Source organism: Rattus rattus, chromosome 16 (assembly GCF_011064425.1).
Source record: "Rattus rattus isolate New Zealand chromosome 16, Rrattus_CSIRO_v1, whole genome shotgun sequence".
NCBI classification, from domain to species: Eukaryota; Metazoa; Chordata; class Mammalia; order Rodentia; family Muridae; genus Rattus; species Rattus rattus.
Genome location: NC_046169.1, coordinates 13,114,437 through 13,133,266, shown reverse-complemented (window position 1 = coordinate 13,133,266; position 18,830 = coordinate 13,114,437). Strand labels below are relative to the sequence as shown.

Sequence of the window (18,830 nt, the reverse complement as noted above, 5' to 3'; positions counted from 1 at the left end):
ACTGTAGGAACTTTGAAATTCAGAGCTTGGTGCCATAAATAAAGTTTTATTGAAACATAGCAGAGCTGAGTTCCTGGAGACTGGGCTATGAACATAGGGCACCCATGAGTCCATGAATCCTGTGTATTAATTGTGTTTTGGCAGATACATGGTCCCTTCCTCCAAGAAGCGTACTTAGGAAGCGAACGAATAAGATGCCAAGCTCTGAGTAAACCCTTGCATGGCTGTCCTGAGGTTAGAGAAACTGACCCAGACTCTCCTGAGCCCACCCAGTGGGGGTCAATCTCTGGATAGCTGAAGGGCCCTGGGTATGGGACTCCGGGACATTTGCCTTTCCCCATGCATACACCTGCAGTCTCTGGCAGCCTTGCACTGTGGCTGCAGGTGTGCGGAAGCTGGCGCCTCCTCACCTGCTCTTTCTGCTCTGAGCGTAGGCTCTGTGTGCTTCCGCAGAAGTATGGCAGACAGAATCACAGTGATGCACACAGAGCTACGCCTATACCGAGGCTGGGCGCAGATGAGGAAGTGCCCACTGCAGGATGCCAGGCTCGGGGGAGGGGGCGGTGGGAGCAGCTCTGGGAGGCAGGTGGCTCAGGCAGCTTCTATCCCAACAAATGTTACACTGTGCTTCAGGGATGAAGCCACAGTAAGGGGTGACATGGACACAGTGCAAGCTAAGCCAAACACCCACTGCTGGTGCAGAGCTCACAACATACATCCCAACAGAAGTACATGGGACTATCCATGCCATGAGCCAGCACTGCTGGGAGGAACAGGAAGCTTCGAGTGGCCCAGCCATTTGCCTAGAGCCCTGCTGCTGACACAGGGAGGCACCTCCAGAACCCTCACCATGGTCCAAGCCTCTGATTGGGAAGATGTGCTAGTGAAAGGAAAGACTTTGTGATGGCACTTACGTGGTGAATATGGATCATACCAGAAGTCTAGGCAGAGGCAGGAGGATCTTGGTCATGGCCTGCTTAGGCTACAATGAGAAAGCATGTAAAGAAAAAAACAAAGCCAATCCCAAGAGATAGGTCTGCAGTAAATTTGCTTGAGGTCCAGCACCCATGTAAAAAGCTGGACCCAGCCATGTGGAGAAAAGTGTGGACCTTTATTTTTATATAAAGATGTACTCTCCCCCCTTAGGTTGCACAATCCTGCTCCCCAGATCAGGAACTTGTACTAGACGGCTAAGACACAGCCAGCAGGGTTCACAGGATTCCAGATTCTAGGTTTGCCTCTTGCTGTCCCTGAACAGGTTCCTCCAGGACCTGGGTTATGCTAGACTGTGGAGTGGTCAGACATGAGAGAAGGGGACCCAAGGTCAGGGTCACCTGCATTTCAAGAGCTTTGCAGTCAATTCTATTCATCGCTGTCTGGCTTCTTGTTTCTGACTACCTTTGGGCAGTCCTTGTGAACCCCAGGGAATGAGATCACACAGGATTGCTGGGGACATTTGGTAGGCCGCTCTTTCCCAAGGAAACTGGAGACTCTGGGGTCCAACTTCTCTTGAGAGAGGAGGAGTGGGCAAGATGCCAGCCTCCCAATGTGTGCTGAGCTGAGCTCCTGCCTTCCCCCACACAGCAGCCTTGGGAGGCAGCTCGGCCACCCACACACGGCAGAGGCTGGGTCCAGGCTGGGAAGGGAAGCAGAGCCATGTGGGACCGTGAGCCAACCCTCAATTATCCCAGCACACATTTGCAGAACCTGCTTGGCTGGAAACAGGCCCCAGCTATTTCTAACTCTGCCACAGACCCCTCCTGCTTGGAAACTGTTTGGGGTGAAAAGAAAATGAGCGGAAGTTACTGTGAGCTGGGGGATGGAGTGACCTTGCCTGAGTCTGAGTTGGTCATGGCCACACAGTTGTGCATGAGCCTCCTGCCTGGCCCCTATCCATTTTCCCTCTTCTCTAGCCACTCCCCAGTAGATCTTGTCAACTTCCTATCTGCTAGCCAGGTATCAGCGGGTGGGTGAGGGCTATATGATTGCTTAGCTCTGACAGCATTGTAGAGGGGATGAAGGTATATAATGGCCAAAGTGTGATGGATGGGACCAACCCCACCCTACAGTCTTGGGGAGAGACTTCCTACTGGAAGATCCACTGTAGTCCTTCTGGTACTATTGTACAGGGGGGTTCTCAGGGCTGTGTGGGCCCCGAAGGCCAGAACTGCACAAAGGGGCCTCTATCTAGGAAGGGATCTGGTACCATGGAGAACAGGGAAGGGGTGGACACGGGCGACTCAATGGCCCAGAGATGCTCTAAGCTTGCTGCCAGGGCTTCCATGTTCCCTACCAGGGAGATGGGGTGGGTGGGGTTGGGGTAAGGAAAGGGTGATCTGTGCTTGGGGTCTTGCTACTTCCTCTTTGGGACCCACCTGCCTCACTTGCCCACTGTGGACAATGCTGGGGAACTGCTTTAAGACTGTGCCAGGGAGAGCAGCAAAAACAAAACAAAAAACAAAAACAAAACAAAACAAAAAACAACAACAACAAAACCCTTGTGTCACCACAGGCTGCACGCAGGAGGGCAGCATCTGTGGGCAACAGCTTAGTCACCAACAGGTGACCCATACCTCCACAGGTGCAGGGCCAGGAGAGCCTGTAATCATCTGCACTTGACAGATGAGGAAGCAGATGCAGACAGGCAGGCAGCTGGCCAGCACCAGCTCATACTGCAGTGCTCCGAGGACCAGGGTGTGTCCAGCATTGAGTTCCTGCACTTAGCTCCTTCCACAGCTGGGTCGAGTGGGGCCACGGGACAGAAAGCTCCAGACTGGACAGGGTCAGGTAAGAGAAGGAGGCAGTGAGGCAGAAGGGCAGGCTGAGACCATGGTTGCTGCAGCCGGCCAAGAGGAGGCTTTTGAAAAAACTGGAGCCAAAGCCCAGCAGCCCACAAGAAACATTTCCTGGTCTCTTGCTGAGCTGCCTACAAGACTCACTGTCCTTGGTGCAGAGGAGTGGGGCACAAGAGCCTGAGTGTGGCAAATGGGTGACTCCAGAGGCTGCTTCAGACCCTGCTGTGGAGAGACAGCTGCCCCTCTATCAAATAAACCTCCAAGGGGGGAGGGAGACAGTCCCATTGGTAAAGTCCTTGACTTACAAGCACCAAGATCCTAATCCAATCCCTAGATCCATGTGGGAAAGGCAGACATGGTGGCACACTTGTCATCGCAGGCCAGGGTTAGCACTAGCTTAGCCAGCTTAGCCAGTGCCAGGTCAGTGAGAGATGCTCTTAAAGATGGATGGTGTGCCTTGTGAGAAACAGGTGGTATCCTCTGTCTACCCTACACACACAGATGTTCGTACGTGCTCATGAAAGTGCATTCCTACAAAGAAAACTGGTACAGGAAGAGTTTACAACCTAGGACTGCCCGGAGTAATATGATGCCATTGTCGTCTCTCTCCAATTGTGCCACCCAACTCTACCAAGGTCACAGGACATACCTTCAATATGTCACCACATAGCAAAATCTCCACTTGTTTGGTCACCATGTGACAAGGGCCCTGACCAGTGACCACAGCAACACACCAGCTCTTACCCAACCACCACTTAGCACAGCTTTCACCAAGCCATTCCACTGTGTCCCAGCATGAACACTCGTTCTGAAGCCTGTCTGATACCAGGAGCTGAGAAGTCCCTGCTGTGGCTACACTGGCCACTTTGAGATTGAGACGGTTTTGCATCCTGGGTGTAGCCAGGTGCTCAGGAAAGGCTTCTCAACAGACTCAAACCACCTTGGCTGGGGGTGATGTTCATCAGCAGACCACACGGGGCCTCCTTGTCCCTCCTGCCATAGTTAGGGAGCTGCCTGGAGTCAGGGGAAACGGGCCTGTTTCTGAGCCCTGAGTTGAATGCAGTTGCCTGCTTTTCCTGCCTAGTTGGTTAGTGTCACTGAGTGCCCCTTGGGTCTGACCCACTGACACCTGGAGAACGGTGACGGTGTGTGTGTGCATGGTTGGCTAGGCAACCCCAAGGACAGCTGGTGGGCAGGAACACCTCATCTGCCTATGTGGGCAAGTGAGGAGCTAGGAGAGTGTGAGGACAGTGTGTACCAAGTGAGTGAGCAGCTATTCTTGCCCTCATTCTATTGTGTGCTACAGAGGCTGTGCTAGGTCTCATAGGCAGCGAGGAGGTCACTGTAAGTGGGCTTGTGACAAAAGAAGGTGGGCAGAACTTCTGAGTAGACTGGAACTACCTGGAATAGGGTGACAGGGTCAAAGCAGCACTGTGGCGACTGTGTTTGCCTTTTGGAGACTGGAACAGAAGTGACTTAAGCGTTTGAGTGAGGTTCTCACTGTGTAGCCTTGAATAGCCTGGCCTGAAACTGGTTGTGCACACCATGATTTCAACAACCTCTTCAAACAGAACACAGCAGGATCCTGGGGTACACACAAGGCTAGGAGGCTCACAAATCTGAGGTCAGCATGGGTTACAAGACAGGGTTCGAGGCTAACACGGGCAATTCAGTAAGTCCCTGCCTTTACATACCAAGTGGAGAGAAAGCTGGAAATGTAGTTCAGTGTGCACAGTCCTCCACAGAGGCTGGCAGTGCCGCTCAGCACTACAGTGCTTGCCTCCCTAGCATGCGGGAGGCCCTAGGTCCCATTCTCTTTCCACCGAAGGACAAAGCAACAAGAACCTGGAATACTTTGGAATGCAAACTGGAGCTCGTCGACACACACTGATGTGCGTGATGTGCTCGTCTGACAGCTGCTCAGCACATCTTCATTTACCAATCTTAAAGCACACAGGCTTTCTACACTGCCTTAAGTTAAATACCCATCAGCGATCCTGGGTTATTCAAAGGTACACAGAAGCAAAGAAATACATTCCTGATAGCTTACTGACTTAGAGACTTGGGCGTTCAAATATTTATTTACTTAGTCAAAGGCTTGAGAGTGTTAAGAAGTGTAAAAATGAAGAGAAGTAATTTGAGAAGTCCAGAAAGTCTCCAAGACGCACCACAAAGTTGCAAGGAACAGGAGGTGCTTTTGTCACCATGGTGGGCAGTGTCCCATGAAAGGGGCCAGACAAACAGAGGGATGGGAACAAGGTAAGTGAGCCACTGTACAACAACAAACTCTGGGCCAGGACCATATTTTTCTGTGAAGTTCTGCATAAAACCTGTGGGTCACACTGGGCACAGTGCTCAGACAGAGAGGAAAGCAGGTTCCTGTTTCTGCAGGCACAGACAGCCGGCTGCTGAGGCCAGCAGTGTGTGGCCCAGCTACATGAGGTGCAGAGTGGAGCTGGCCTGCCTCTGTGCTTTCCACCTGCAGATACTGACCAGAGTCTCTTCCCCTAACTGCCATACATAACACTGGGATCACAGGCCTCTAGGGCCATGTGCCAAGCTAGTACCATAAGGCCATCCCACAGACAGGAAGTAAGGTTGCTTCCAGTGATGGGTAAGCACTTATAACCCCAGAACTTCAGTTACAATGCCACTCCACTCCCATCAAGGAACAACTTCACTTCTGTTGGACCTGTGTGCTGTGAGAAGTTGTACACACGTCTGGCCAAGCCACATTCCAAGCACCTCCCTCAGGCTGTGACACTCCTGCTTCGATTAAGAGGGATCCCTCTTCAGGAGCCACGTTGTACATGAGATTCCAACAGGGACACGCTTCATGAAGACCACTGATCCTTCCCAGCTTGAAGGGCTTGCCTAGCTACCTACAGCATCAGCTTTGGTTCCTTCAGCCTGACCACCAAGTAGCTGGCACATACAGCTTCCCCTTTCCCTTCTATGGGCTGTGCCACATACTGATCCCTGGCAGAGGTCTGGCAGCAAGGTGCCTGCCATGCCCCTCACCACCCTCTGTGGACAAAGTCAAAGTGCCACAAGCCATAGGGCAGACCTTGGCAGAGACTCCCAGAGCATAAGGTGAAGAGAGCCAAGAAGTGGTCCGAGGTCAGAGCCTGTCAGGAGTGGGGAGAGAGGGACTAGTATGTCCTCTCCTGACATTGAAGACCATGCTATGGGGACATGGGGCTGCTCCAGCACATGACTCATTGACCGTGGCAGACGCTGACCTTCCTTCCAGTGAGGAGGCGAGCTGCCTGAGCTGCCTGATGCACGCACAGTGCTGCCTACCTTGAAGATGAGGCAGTCAGTCTGGTGCTCAGCGTATCGGGAGGTGAGGCGGTATTGGCTCTCAGTGGTCACGTCAATCTGGTAGCCGGTCAGTGTGTAGCAAACCTTGCGGAACTCCTGGATCTTGGTCTGGAAAACCTCCTTGAGCCGCTGGTTCTTCAGCTCAGCGCTTTCCACCTGCTTCCGCAGCTCTGCAGGGATAAGGGCACGGTGTGAGTCCCACTGTTCAATGAATGGTGAGACAAGGAAAATGGCCAGGGGGAATAAGCAAGGATGAACCATGGTCCAACTGGAGTCCTGCTGCCTGCAGATGCCTGAGGCTGGTGCCCATCTATCTGTGAGCCCTGAGGAATCAGAAGAAAAAGGACGAGCGGTGAGAAGCTGTGTGACCCTCTGGTGGCAGCCATAATAAACTCATATTAAGAACAGCATCTAAAAAAACCCAAAACAACAGTGACTCAAGAGACAGATGGTGCGACTAGATACCCTGCTAACAGAATAACAATGCCCCACAGGACATCACCCTCAGTTACTGTTGGAAAGTACCATAGGTCATGCTTTAGGGGTGACTGGTCCCAACTGGGTAGCAGGTTCTAGAGCACACAGGAGAAGGAAGCACCAGGAGTCCAGGTCTGCAGTGAGGGTCAGAATCCTAACTGCTTTGGGCACGTGGACCGTCACTAAGTTGCAGCCTCAGCCCCTGCCTTCCGGGGACTGGCCACTTGCCCTGAATGAGCTAGGACAGCACTTAGAGAGAGAGGAGAATAGAAGCTGTCTAGATATCGCAGATTGTTTTATTTATAGGTATAGGATCCACATGCGGGCCACCTGTAACCAAAAGAACCCTCCTGGTCCCTCAGCAAGGACTGGGTAGGCTCCAGATAACCTGGCCTCAGAGCCCCTCCCCAACTTCCCACGTGTCTCTGGAAGTATCATTCAGGGCAGAGCACCACCTCCCCAATTGCCCGCCATGGTTTACTGGTGCTTAGGGAAAAGCCAGCTGCGCAAAGCCACCAGGAGCACACACAATTACCATGAATCTCTCACCCAAGGTGCCTGCTGAGTAATTAAGCCCTGATTTACACCCCCATTAGTTACTGAGCCTGGCCCCACTTACACACACAGGGACAGTCTCAGGCTAGGCACTTCCTGGAACTCCTTCATGGAGCTTTCTCACAGGGGAGCTCCATAGGCCTGGGCTGTCAGGCTCAGGTAGGGGCATGCTGTGGACCCTCCCTTCGCTGTGATGAGGAGCTGGGGTTAGTTAACATGGGCCATTCTGGGTTAGTTAACATGGGCACTTCTGAGGAGGGTGGTCCTGGGCCTGTGTGGGGAAAGATATCCCTAAGTCAGAGGAACTCAGAGTCCAAGAGGCTCCATGGATGAGGCACATTACAGGTCCTCATGGGCTCACCGTGAAAGAGTAGCAGAGGAAGGGTTTGAAGCCTGTGTCCTACACACCATGGCCCAGGAGGATGATTAGTAAGTGCAGACGGGATGGCTTTCTAGAGATCAGTGGGACCAGAGAGACTGCTTTCTCTGAGCATGTGGAAGCTTTAAGCAACCTGGAGGAAAATGGAGACCAGAGAGGACTGGGTCCCTATTTACTCTGCCACTTCTGGGTCTCCACACCATCTCCTAGGGGAGCACAGCATGTGGCTGTCATCAGATACAGTCTTGAGGATCTAGCTAGGGAAAGCCCTGGAGACAAGCCTAAGTCAGATGCATAAACTCAAAAACCACATTCGCACCAGGACATGGTTCTAGAGTAACAGCAACTGCTCTGGAAAGGAGACTCTAACTGGCCGAGCTGCCTGCAAGTTTCATGGGGAGCTTTCAGGATGCAGCTTTTGCGAGCTGTTATCAATGCTGGGTTGGGCTTTCTGGTGATGCAGCTCCTTTGAGCCGTCAGTGCTTCAGTAAGTAACTGCTCACTCAGGCTCCTGGAAGTAACCCCAACAAACTCACTGCTTCATTAACCCAGACTTGGGCAGACTGTTCTGGGATTGGTGCCCTATCTAGAATGAACACATTTTTTTCCTTAATGTCTTCCCAGGAAAATTCACACATCCACACCTCCAGATGAACATTTCCCCACCCCCTTTTATAAACAAGGAAACTGAAAGTTGAAGAGTACAAGCACTGGACCCACGCGGCTGAAGGGCTCCAGCAGGGCTGTGCTACCGTTGCCATCCCTTGTATTGTACAATGGACGGCCACCCACAGACCAGGGAGGAGATCACACTCTGAGCAAAGCATGCTAGTACCAGGGGCTGTGAGAGAAATGGCTTGACAAACCCAGACTGAAGGCAAAGGCTGGTCCGTGGGGCTGTTGCCTGGCTGCTGGCCCTGTCCTATGGCTTTTTCATCCATCACCTCACAGAGGCTTTGGCAGACACTGTTCTCCACAGTGTGAGCCCCTTCAACAGGACACAGACCCAGAGCCTTGATTAATCGAGTGATCAGACTATGAAAATGAAAGGTTAATTGGCAGCCCTGACCCCAAGACTCTTCCTGGCATTCCTGGGCCCCTCCTCCCTGAGAGAGCCTTCATCAAGAAAAGAAATTCACTGACCACACTTCCCAGGGATGTTTCGGCCATCAGATACTGTGACAACTGCTGAAAGACCTCAGATGTCCAATGGGAAAGATTAAATCTTGGGACCAAACGCAGGCTGACCTTGAGGAAGGAAATGGGCTTTTGTGTAATTCCGATCTCAGAGGCAGGCAGCTGTGGGGCTCAGGCCCATTGAAGGCTCGTGGGGAGGAAGGTCTGTGTACTTCATGGGCATGAATGGAGAGGAGGCACTCTGGCCACATGCCAAGCAATCACAGGCAGGGCTGTGGCTGCAAAGAGGGAACGCCTATTGCCCTTGGCGGTTGGGAGTGGAAGCCATCTCTTTCAGGGCGAGGGTGAGGCCGCGGTTGGGAGGGGGAGACAGACAAGACAAGCAAGGGGTGATGCCCAAAGCCTGGAGACAATCATTTGATTTGGGGTGCTTCGACTTCCTTGTTACTTCTGTGGCTCAGTGGCTTACATAAACAAGAATGAATAATTCACTCGATGGTTTGGATTAAATAAATAAAAGATGGGCTCCACCTTGGAAGTGTCATTACTCTCCTGCCACTGGCTGTCACTCAGTCTCTTTCAAAGTGACCAAGAGTAGAGGTTGTTTTTGGGCTTTTCCCAGGAGGCAAAGGGCCTTGGGGGTCTATGATGACATACTCTGGCATTGGGGAGATGCCCTTAGCCACTCATGCGCGTGCAGGTAACAACACAGGAGCGAGGACCAGGGTACTAGCTGAGGTGAATGGAACCCAGGAAGCTGCAAGCCACCAAGAGGCTCTGAGCTCATTCTGAGACCAAGACTCAGTGCAGGGCAGCTTTGTTCTGAAGTCCGTCTGTAGATCCATAGGACCAGCCCCCCGGCCTTGCTCTAGCTCATAGCCACTGAGGTCCTGGGAGTTCTGGGTGCCCCTCCATCTTGCCACAGGCCTTGCCAACTTTTAAACCCTGCCATGCTGCCAGGAAGAAGCTGTGACTGCTGTCATCCTGCAGCTCTAAGCTGCAATCCTCAGGATCCCCAGGCAAGGCTGTCTATGCCCTCCCTTCCTATGGCTCTCTCTGCAAGGACAGTCCTGGATGTCCTATAAGGACAGGAGTGTGGCAGGTGACCACTGGGAGCCAGGGGAGGGATGTAACTGTTCATCAGAACCCAAGCCAGACTTGATGGTAGCAGAGACTATGATGGACCAGACTGGGTTTCCAGAGTGGTCCTAGGGCACATCAGGCCTTGCCTCAAACCTCTGCTCTCCGTTTCGTGTCTGAAAGGCTCACCCTTGCCTGCTGGCTGGCCCCACTACTCTAGGGAGGCAACAGGATGGCTCTGAGCTGACCCCCTCCCTATCTCAGCCCAGGCTTGCCCTTTGGACTCACAGGAGACATCTGCAGAAGTTCTGAGGGAAGGACACAGGACAGAAAGAGCCTGTGCTCTGCCAGACAAAAGCTAGTGGTGATGTGCACTCCTGCCTGAGAGCAGAGAGGTCGGGATAATGAGTGTCCATGGGCTCAGATCTCTGGAGTCTAAGCTCCTGCCCTCAAGTCTGCAGAACGGCTCATACTAGTGGGGCAGAGGGGCACATGTGAGGAGGACACAGAGAAGAGGTATCCAGGGAGAAGATGGCCATAGGGCTCACAGTAGTCATACTACCTGTGCCAGTTGTAGACAGAAAGGTGGTGCTGGACGTGTTTTTTATTTAAAGACTTATTTTTTTATTTTAAAGTATGTATATGTGTGTGTGTATCCTAGCGTAGGTATGTACATGTGAGTGCAGGGACCCTCAGAGACCAGAGGCATCAGACTGCCCCTGAACATAGAGTGGTTATAAGCTGTGTGATGTGGGTAGGTGCTGGGAATTGAACCCAGATTCTCCAGAAGAGCAGTATGTGCCTTAACCACTGAGCTGCTTCTCCAACCCATGTGCTGGTCGGTTTTTGTAAATGTTCACAAACCTTGGAAGAAGGAACCTCAGTTGAGAAACGTTCCTTCAGGCTGGCCTGTGTGCCTGCCTGTGGAGTGCTGTCATTACTGCTAAGATATATAGATAAGGTTAGCCAACGGTGGGCAGTGCCATCAGAAAGGCCTGGGCTACAGAAGCAAGGGAGCTGGGCAAGTCCACAGAACAAACTAGTGTGGAGCCCTCCCCTCTGCTTCTGCTCCTGATGCCAAGTCCCTGGCTCACTACCTCTCAGTGAGAGACTGCAACCGCTTGCAGATGAGCACGTCCCGCTCCTCCCTAGTTGCTTTAGGATGGCATTTTGTCCAGCAGCAGGGATGCACAGCAGACTAGGCTCTACCGGCCCAAAATCCTCATGCTCATCTGCACCGGGCTGATGTGGCTCTGGGTCACAACTGTGGCAGCCTCTATGATATCTGTCACACCTCTCTGATGGAGAACCTGGGGTCAGCCTAATTCTTTTCTCTTTGGGGAGAGAACCACATGACCTCCAAAGAAAACTACTGTGGGGCTGGTGATATGGCTCAGCTCAAGCACTTGCCTGGTACACGCGAGGCCCTGGGTTTGATTCCCAGCACTGCATAGCGGTACACGCCTATAATCTCAGCATACGGAAGGCAGGGGCAGGAGGATCAGAAGGTAAAGTCATCCTTGGCTCCATAATGAGTTCTGGCAAGCCTAGACTACATGAAATGCTATTGCAAACCAAAACCAACCAACCGACCAACCGACCAACCGACCAACCGACCAACCAACCAACCAACCAACCAACCGACCGACCGACCAACCAACCAAACTAACAAACAAAACAAAACAAAAATGCCACGATGGCAAGTTCTTAAGAAGCTTACAGGTTTTGCAATGCTCTGGGTTCTAGTTATAGCACGGGAGACAGGCCTGCCAGAGCCCTTTCTGGATGGTATACCCAACTCCAGTGCCCAGCCAACATCAGCATCCCAGAGCACTGGCCCTCCTCAGCTCAGGCAAGAGACATAATGAGCGAACAGGAAATGAGGCCGGGGAGGAGGCCCCTGCATAGCAGTGCAGACTATCAGGGCAGGTACCCGTGGTTCCAGCAAGAACCTACGTGACCCCTATCAGAGCAGAGCACACTGTTCTGATCCCAGGCTGTGACCCCAAGAGGACTAGCCAAGGATAAGAATCCAAGCAGAACTGACAGACGCCCACTGCACCTCTAACTACTGAGAGGACACAGACAGCCCCTGCAAAGGGTCCTGGGAGGAGTTAGGCATGTCAGGCAGCGTGGAAAACCGAGCGTGTTAAAGAGCGTGGTACAAAGATAGTGTTACCTCAATGCCACTGAGGCCAGATGAAGATGTGTGTGCATCAGAGGATCAGCATGTATTTATGTGTAAATATAAATGTATGTATGCATGTGTGGGTGAGCATGCATGTGTGTATCCACACAGCAGAACATACTCATACTGGAGGAAGAGCCTTTCTCTCTGCTGAGAAGCCATGCAGCAAGACAGCACATGTCTTGGTCGATGTTCTATTGCTGTGAGGAGATATCATGACCAAGGCACCTCACAAACTTGAGTATTTAACTCACGCTCGCTTACAGTTTTAGAGGTTTGCCCATGGTCACCAAGGCAGGAAGTACTTCTGGAGCAATAGCTAAGAGCTTGCATCTGATTGACCAGAGGAAGGCAGGGAAAGAGCCTGGGCCCGGTGTGGACTTATGAAACGTCAAAGACCACCCTAGTGACACGCCTCCTCCAGCACGGCGATACTTCCTAATCTTTCCCAAACAGTTACACTAACTGGAAACCAGTATGAACCTATGAGGGCTGCTGTCTTTCAAACAGCCACAGTGGGACCAGGCATGGCAGTTCAGGTCTGGGAGTTATGGCAAGGAAACAGATAATCTGTTACCACATTGACACACATCAAAATAACCTACACTCGAGTGTGAACATGCTGGAAGGAAATACAGCCAAGCTCTCTAACACCCTGGAAAGGAAACATGCTCACAAATAGGCCAGCAAGAAACATGACTGTCACTGTGAAGGGGCACTGACAATGGCAGAGGAAAGGGACAGGTGAGGATGGCAGCACCAGGGATGCCCATGGCTATGTGGCCCTCCTACTGCTTCCCACCCTCGTAGATGGGTTCTCCTTTCCTGGCTACAATGCGATGGGGTTCCTGGCAGCAACTACCCCCACTGTCCCCAGCATCCCCTGATTAAGGGCTGGAAGTAGCATTTTGTACACTACTTTGGGGATTCTTGGCAAAGTCATTTTCTCTTCTCAAACGTGAACAGAATCCACTGGGATTTTCAGGCCTTGCCAAAACCACCATGGTACTAGGACATCACACATTACTGGTAGCACAACTGTGGCCCTCAAATCTGAGGCAGAGGTGCTGTTTCCAACAAGCCCAGCTTTAAAGTGAAACCACAGACAGAGAGAGTCATGCTCTAGGCTCCTCTTGACGCTCTTGACTGTGCTTGTAGTCTACTTCTTGTCTCCCCTCTGAGGGACCCATGGGTTGGGGGCATGGCTGGACTCTCTCTTTAGTCTGATCAGGTGGCAGGACAATAGTTGGTCTCTGGTCTCCGCAGAGGCATGGACACTGACTAACCAGAGAAGGTGGTATTTCAGGCTCACCAAGATAAAGGGACCTTATCTGCTTGGCCATGGTGCAGGAGGCATGAACCCCCTCCTCACTCTACAAGGGAAGGGCTTAAGACCTGTCCTGCCGTGTGATGACAGGGACCCTGCCTGAGTGTCTGCTTCCAGGCCTGGGAAACTGATGGCCAGCAAGAGAAGTCCCTGAGACTTACGTCTCCAGCTGCAGCAGGCACTGGAGGTGCTGGCCCTGTTCAGACCCAAAACTGATGTGCATCTAAAGACTGAATTATTCATGCCTTGCTAACTTCCAAACCATCCCAGTTTTACATTTTTAAATATTTAATAATTAGCCATCAAATATTTATGCAATTTTATTAGCAGCTGTGGAGGCCAGGCACTGCTGTGGCTGTGACAGGGATGTCTGTGCCCCGCTCCCTCTGGCTGCCTGGAGAGAATGGCAGGAAGAGATGTCCCAGAGCACTGACCCAAGGCCTGCCGGGCCACGATGGGTTTAACGCTCTGAGACAGCACACAGAGGGAAGTAGAGCAGCCAGTGGGTGTGGCACAGAGCACTGAGGCTACCAGCCCACCCCAAGTCCAAACTTCAACCAGCCAAGCCAGTAGAGTGGCTGACGGGTAATGTGCAATGCCAGCGAGGCCTTCCCTAAACTCACCCCGGAGAGTGACAGGAAGGGCTGCTGGTCTAAGATGAGGGGCTGTGGTTCCCAAAGTGGCTAGCACACTACCACCCACTAATCAGGTCTCCTGATGCCTTCTAGAGATGGGGCTACTTTTAACTCCACTATTGCCACAGGCCAAGAGATTTGGTCCCCACCACCAGCCTGTGTTCCCCTGCTGGGCCGGAAATTGCATGGTTTACACCAGCCTCAGTGATGCCTGCTCGAACTGGAATTATATGCAGATGAGCAGATCGTGTGCACCCGCCTGGCTGCTGGCAGCCGCCCCTGGGTAAGCTCTGAGCGCCTTTCAAACAGGGCATCTCTGTGTGATTAACTGTTCACTCCAGCAAGCAGCTTGTCACCTTGTACAAAAATGATTTGAAAAGACACCGGCAATTACAGCCCACCAGATTACAGGGTGGGAGAGTCCCGGGGTGACAAGCGGGCGCTGATATCATATTCGTTCTTGTAAGACTCCCTCCCCCACCCCAGGGACAGAGCAAGAGAGGCCCTACAGCACCAGGCTGCACAAGCCCTTTAGTAGTGATCTTGGCAGTAGAGGATCAGCGGCCTCTGGTTTTGCATTTCCTCCAGGGTAAGAGGGACACTGCCCTGACTGATGGACATAGAGGCAAACCAGAGGCCTGGAGGATTGACTTCACCTAGCTTGGGTCTTCAGGATCATGCTAGCCCAGAAAGACACCCACGCATATCTACTGGGTGCAAGGTGATGCTACAGCAGGCACTGCCCTGGGGCTTGAGCAGGAGCTTCCCTCAGCAACCCAGGCTTCAGTTCAGAAACACCCCCTGGACCACCGGCCAGCTACGTAGTCCTACATGTCTCCTGGGGCTGACTTTACAGCTTTACCTGTTGAGTCATCAGTCAGTCCTTCCTCCCCAACATCAACGCTTCCCAGAGTAGGCCTCTGCCCTGTGGCACAAGCCTGAGGTGCCCAGCAGAGGCCCCTTCAGTGAAAAGCAAGAGTCATGCACACGTCTGTATTACTACTGGCTCAGGAATATAAGAGCCATGGGCTGGGCGTGCATGCAGCCCCATCTGGAGTGTCAGTGTTCCTCAATCTGGAGTGGTGGCTTTGAGCACCACCCAACAGGCCTCCCTCACTACCCCATCTGGCACATATGAATGGAGAGCCCCGACCCAGGACCACCACTACTGTGAGGGACTGAAGCTGCTCCAGGCTGTAGCCCTGTTAACTTGCTACCCACCTCTGCAGCCTCTGTCCCGGGAAATGAAGTTCCCTTGGACCGCTGTAGACCCAGCACTGACCAGAGGGTCCAATCAGATGCCTGACCTCTCCCTGCCACCATTGACCTGGACTGTCCCTGCTTACATCCTGCTTTGATAGAGCCGGCTGCCTCCCTGATCAGATGCAGGAAATAGGGGTAGGGCAGGATTTCCCTTCTGTCCACTGGTGTGGAAACCCAGCCCTAAATGCTGGCTTGGCTTCCAATACTGCTGTGTGAATCAAGTTCACCCACCCTCCCCTGGGCAATATAGTTCTCTGCCATGCTACAAGAGGCCCTGGACTTCTGCCTCCTACAGGGAACTGTGCTTGGTACTCTACTTCTGGAACAATTGCCAACACCACCTGGTACCCTCCTTCTTGGCCTCCCTTGAGTTTCTGCACCCCTGGTGCTGCCCTGCTTTGAAGGTGCTGTGGACCGTGTCTGGTCTAGGGTACACTTCCACCACTGTACAAGTCCCTGGAGGCAGAGACTGGTTCCCCCGGGGCAAGCCCAGCATCCATAGCACCAAGGACACAAGGCCATTGAAGGAGGCTCAGCAGCACTGAATGAGCAGATGGGCAGAAGAGCAGTGGCCCAAACTCTCCTTACACACAGCTATGGAAGACTGGAAAACCAATGCTGGGAAGGAAGCCTTGGAAACACAGGCCATTAGAAGGTACAGAGAGGAAGGCTGGCGATGTGGCTTAGTAGGTAGAGCACTTGCCTAGCATGCATGAAGTCCTGGGTTTAATCCCCAGCACAGTATAAACCAGGCACCTGTAATCAGCACTTGGGAGGTAGAAACAGAAAGCTCAGAAGTTCAAGGCCAGCCTAGATTACATGAGATCCCGTCTCAAAGGAAAAAACCAAAACAGCAACAAAACAAAACCAACCTACCAACCTAACAAAAAAAGACTCCCAAAAAACAACAAACAACAAAAGGAGGAATACCACAGAGCAAGGCCTGGCTGGCTGCAGGTGCTCCTGTCCACTAGTCCACTGCTGGGAAGCAATGCGGGGTATGAGATGCACTGCAGAGGGTGAGGTACTCCAGGATTATTTTCCAACCACAGCCACTGTTGGCAGCGTGTGAGCCTCTTTGACAGGCCACTGGACCACAAGGGCAGCCATCCCAACAGCTGGGGCCCTAAAGGCCACATTTCTCTTTAGGAACTCTCCACTAGGATGCTGTGGCAGGCAAGGTAGCAAGATGATAAGAGGGAGAGTGGGGAGGGTCAAACGCATGCCACAGTTAGGGTAACACAGGGTCAGATGGGAGCAGCCCAAGGAACCCATCCCTGGGCTGAAAGGGCACTGCAGGCTCCTGAAGGTCCCGCCTTGCATGTGGTGACTATCGGCCATGGTACACACAGTCCTTGGGAGCATTCATCAGGGCTGTGCCCCCTGCTCCCTAAACTGATGACCACCCTCCACTGGTCTGTCTCAGCTGGGCAGTTCTAAGAGGTCACGGCTGCATTCAGGCTACAGATTGGAGATGTGGGGCTGTCATTCTCAGTCCAAGATAGGCAGAAGGTTTGGAGACCCAGAGAAAAGCTGTAGGCTATAGGGCCAATTTTGGTGCTAGAAGACTGACCCACAGCAGTGGCGAAATGGAGCTCTGGCAGCCTAGCTGCTGTGAGTGACTGTCCTCTAAGCCCAGTCATTACCATCCTGGGAAGTTCAGCTCTGCTCCCTTGCAAGTGGACCAGCCCAGCTGAGCCTGCTGTTTACATCCCACTACGGACCCTAAGGAGACAGTCATAAGACCCATACCCGAGTGTCCCGCTGCACTCTGCCACCTGTTCTAGGCAACTGGGCCCTAACTGCACTTGAACTGAGGGAGGGCTAGAAGAGCTGTTCTGGACCTGCGCATCAGACACTTATGATTCCTAACAGTAGTAGAATTAGTTATGAGTAACAACGAAATAATTTTATGTTTGGGGGTCATCATAGTATGAGGAACTGCATTAAAGGGTCACAGCGTTAGGAAGGGTGAGAGCCACTGGGCTAGAGGATATAGAAGGGGAAACCAAGAAGGGGGGAATTGATGTGGCTGGGGGAAGCGCTCATTCCTGCTGGGTAAGATTTCAGAGTGGACAGTTCAGGAATAAGCACACATACCCCTGTCATTGGCCCTGGAGTGTACCTTGGCGGAACTGTGCCTCAGTTTGTCACTGTGACCTCAGGAGAAGGGGAGCTGTTGCTTACCTCTGTTTCCCCGGGAAGGAATTTCAGCAATATTGGCAGGCAGAGCTCTTGTGCTGCAAGCCTCTGGCAGGGCTGAAACAAGGCTCTGAGTTCTGGACAGAGGATACAGAATAACCAAACCAGCAGCTTGTGGGCCTGTATGTTGCTGCCAAGGTTCAGTATGCCTCGCATAGACTCACTCAGCCATTCTTATTCCAGAAAGGCTGGATAGCAGGCAGGGAGCTGTTTCTGACAAAGGGTATCATAGAGTTGGGGAGATACACGGCAACGTGAGGACCTGGTTTCAAATCCCTAGCACTCATGTAACAAGTCTGGTGTGGCCACACGACTATAATCCCAGGGCTGTGAGGTGTGGAGACAGGAGAAATGCTGGGCTTGCTGGTTGCCAGCCTAGCTCCAGGTGCATCAAAAGATTAAAATGGAGCACGATGGATGAAGAGATTGAACATCCTCTTTTAGGGGCTATACCCTACACACCCCCACAACCCACACACACATACACCATGAACGCATGTGCGGGTGCGCGTACAGACACACACACACACACACACACACACACACACACACACACACACACACTTGACCTATTTATGTTCTCTAAGAGAGCCACAGCTTTCAAAGAAAGGGTTCACACGCAGAGACAACCAGAGACCAGTAGGCATGGCCTTATTACGTGTGCATACACATATCCTCTTCCCTGCCTAGCCAACAACACTTGAAGCAGAGAATCCCGTCACAAACGAGAGAATACAGCTGCTTCAATACAAACTTCCAGAAGCTTCCTTCTACAGATGTGCCAGGCAGGTGTCTGCTGAGAGAAGACTGGGGCAGAGGCAGTGGCCTGCCATCCTCTGGACAGAACAGTAGCTCTGATGGAGGCAGTGGGCAGAGACAGCGAGGACGAGTGACATGAGAGCCACAGTGCTGGAGTCACGTCTACACAGGCTGGGAGCTGGCATCCGTTCTGCACACTGGATGTATTATTAATTCCTGACACTGGGTGTACAGAAACCATAATTCCCTGGAAGGCAAGATCCTTTGGGGGGGGGCAGTGTTCAGAGCTCATCTTTTATTGACCGAGTCAGTCTTGAGTCAATCTGTCTGCTCTTGGCGAGACAAGAGTTTTAAATCTCCTTTGTCCCTCCTCCTCGAGAGGTAGCGGTGTATTAAAAACCTACTGCATGCCATGGCCTCGGACTTGATATGGAACCAATTCTTCACACAGCAGATTAAGGAAAAGGCTACAGAACCAAGTCGGCAGCCAGAGCAGCGCAGAGAAGGGATGGGAAGGATGCTGGGGTGGGGCAAACAGTGGGTGGGATGGAAACACTGGGTGCTGAGGAACCAGGCACAGCAAGAGAACGGCTATAGAGGAGCCCCAGATAAGCAGACAGGACCTGGGGATACCTGTCTTCCTGCCATGTACTAGCCTGGGGGAGGGGACAGGGACTGGCTGAATTCACTGAGTGTGGAAATTTTTAGC

General features: G+C 52.4%; 1 protein-coding gene across 1 annotated transcript in view; it reads right to left on the bottom strand.

The window, feature by feature from the left end:
- The window catches only part of Mad1l1 (mitotic arrest deficient 1 like 1), a 308,135-nt gene that overhangs the window by 49,158 nt on the left and 240,147 nt on the right, over positions 1 to 18,830 (bottom strand). Inside the window, exon 17 of the mRNA XM_032886912.1 lies at positions 6,099 to 6,289. Within this exon, the coding sequence (XP_032742803.1) occupies positions 6,099 to 6,289 (191 nt within the window). The remainder of the gene's footprint in view (positions 1 to 6,098; positions 6,290 to 18,830) is intronic.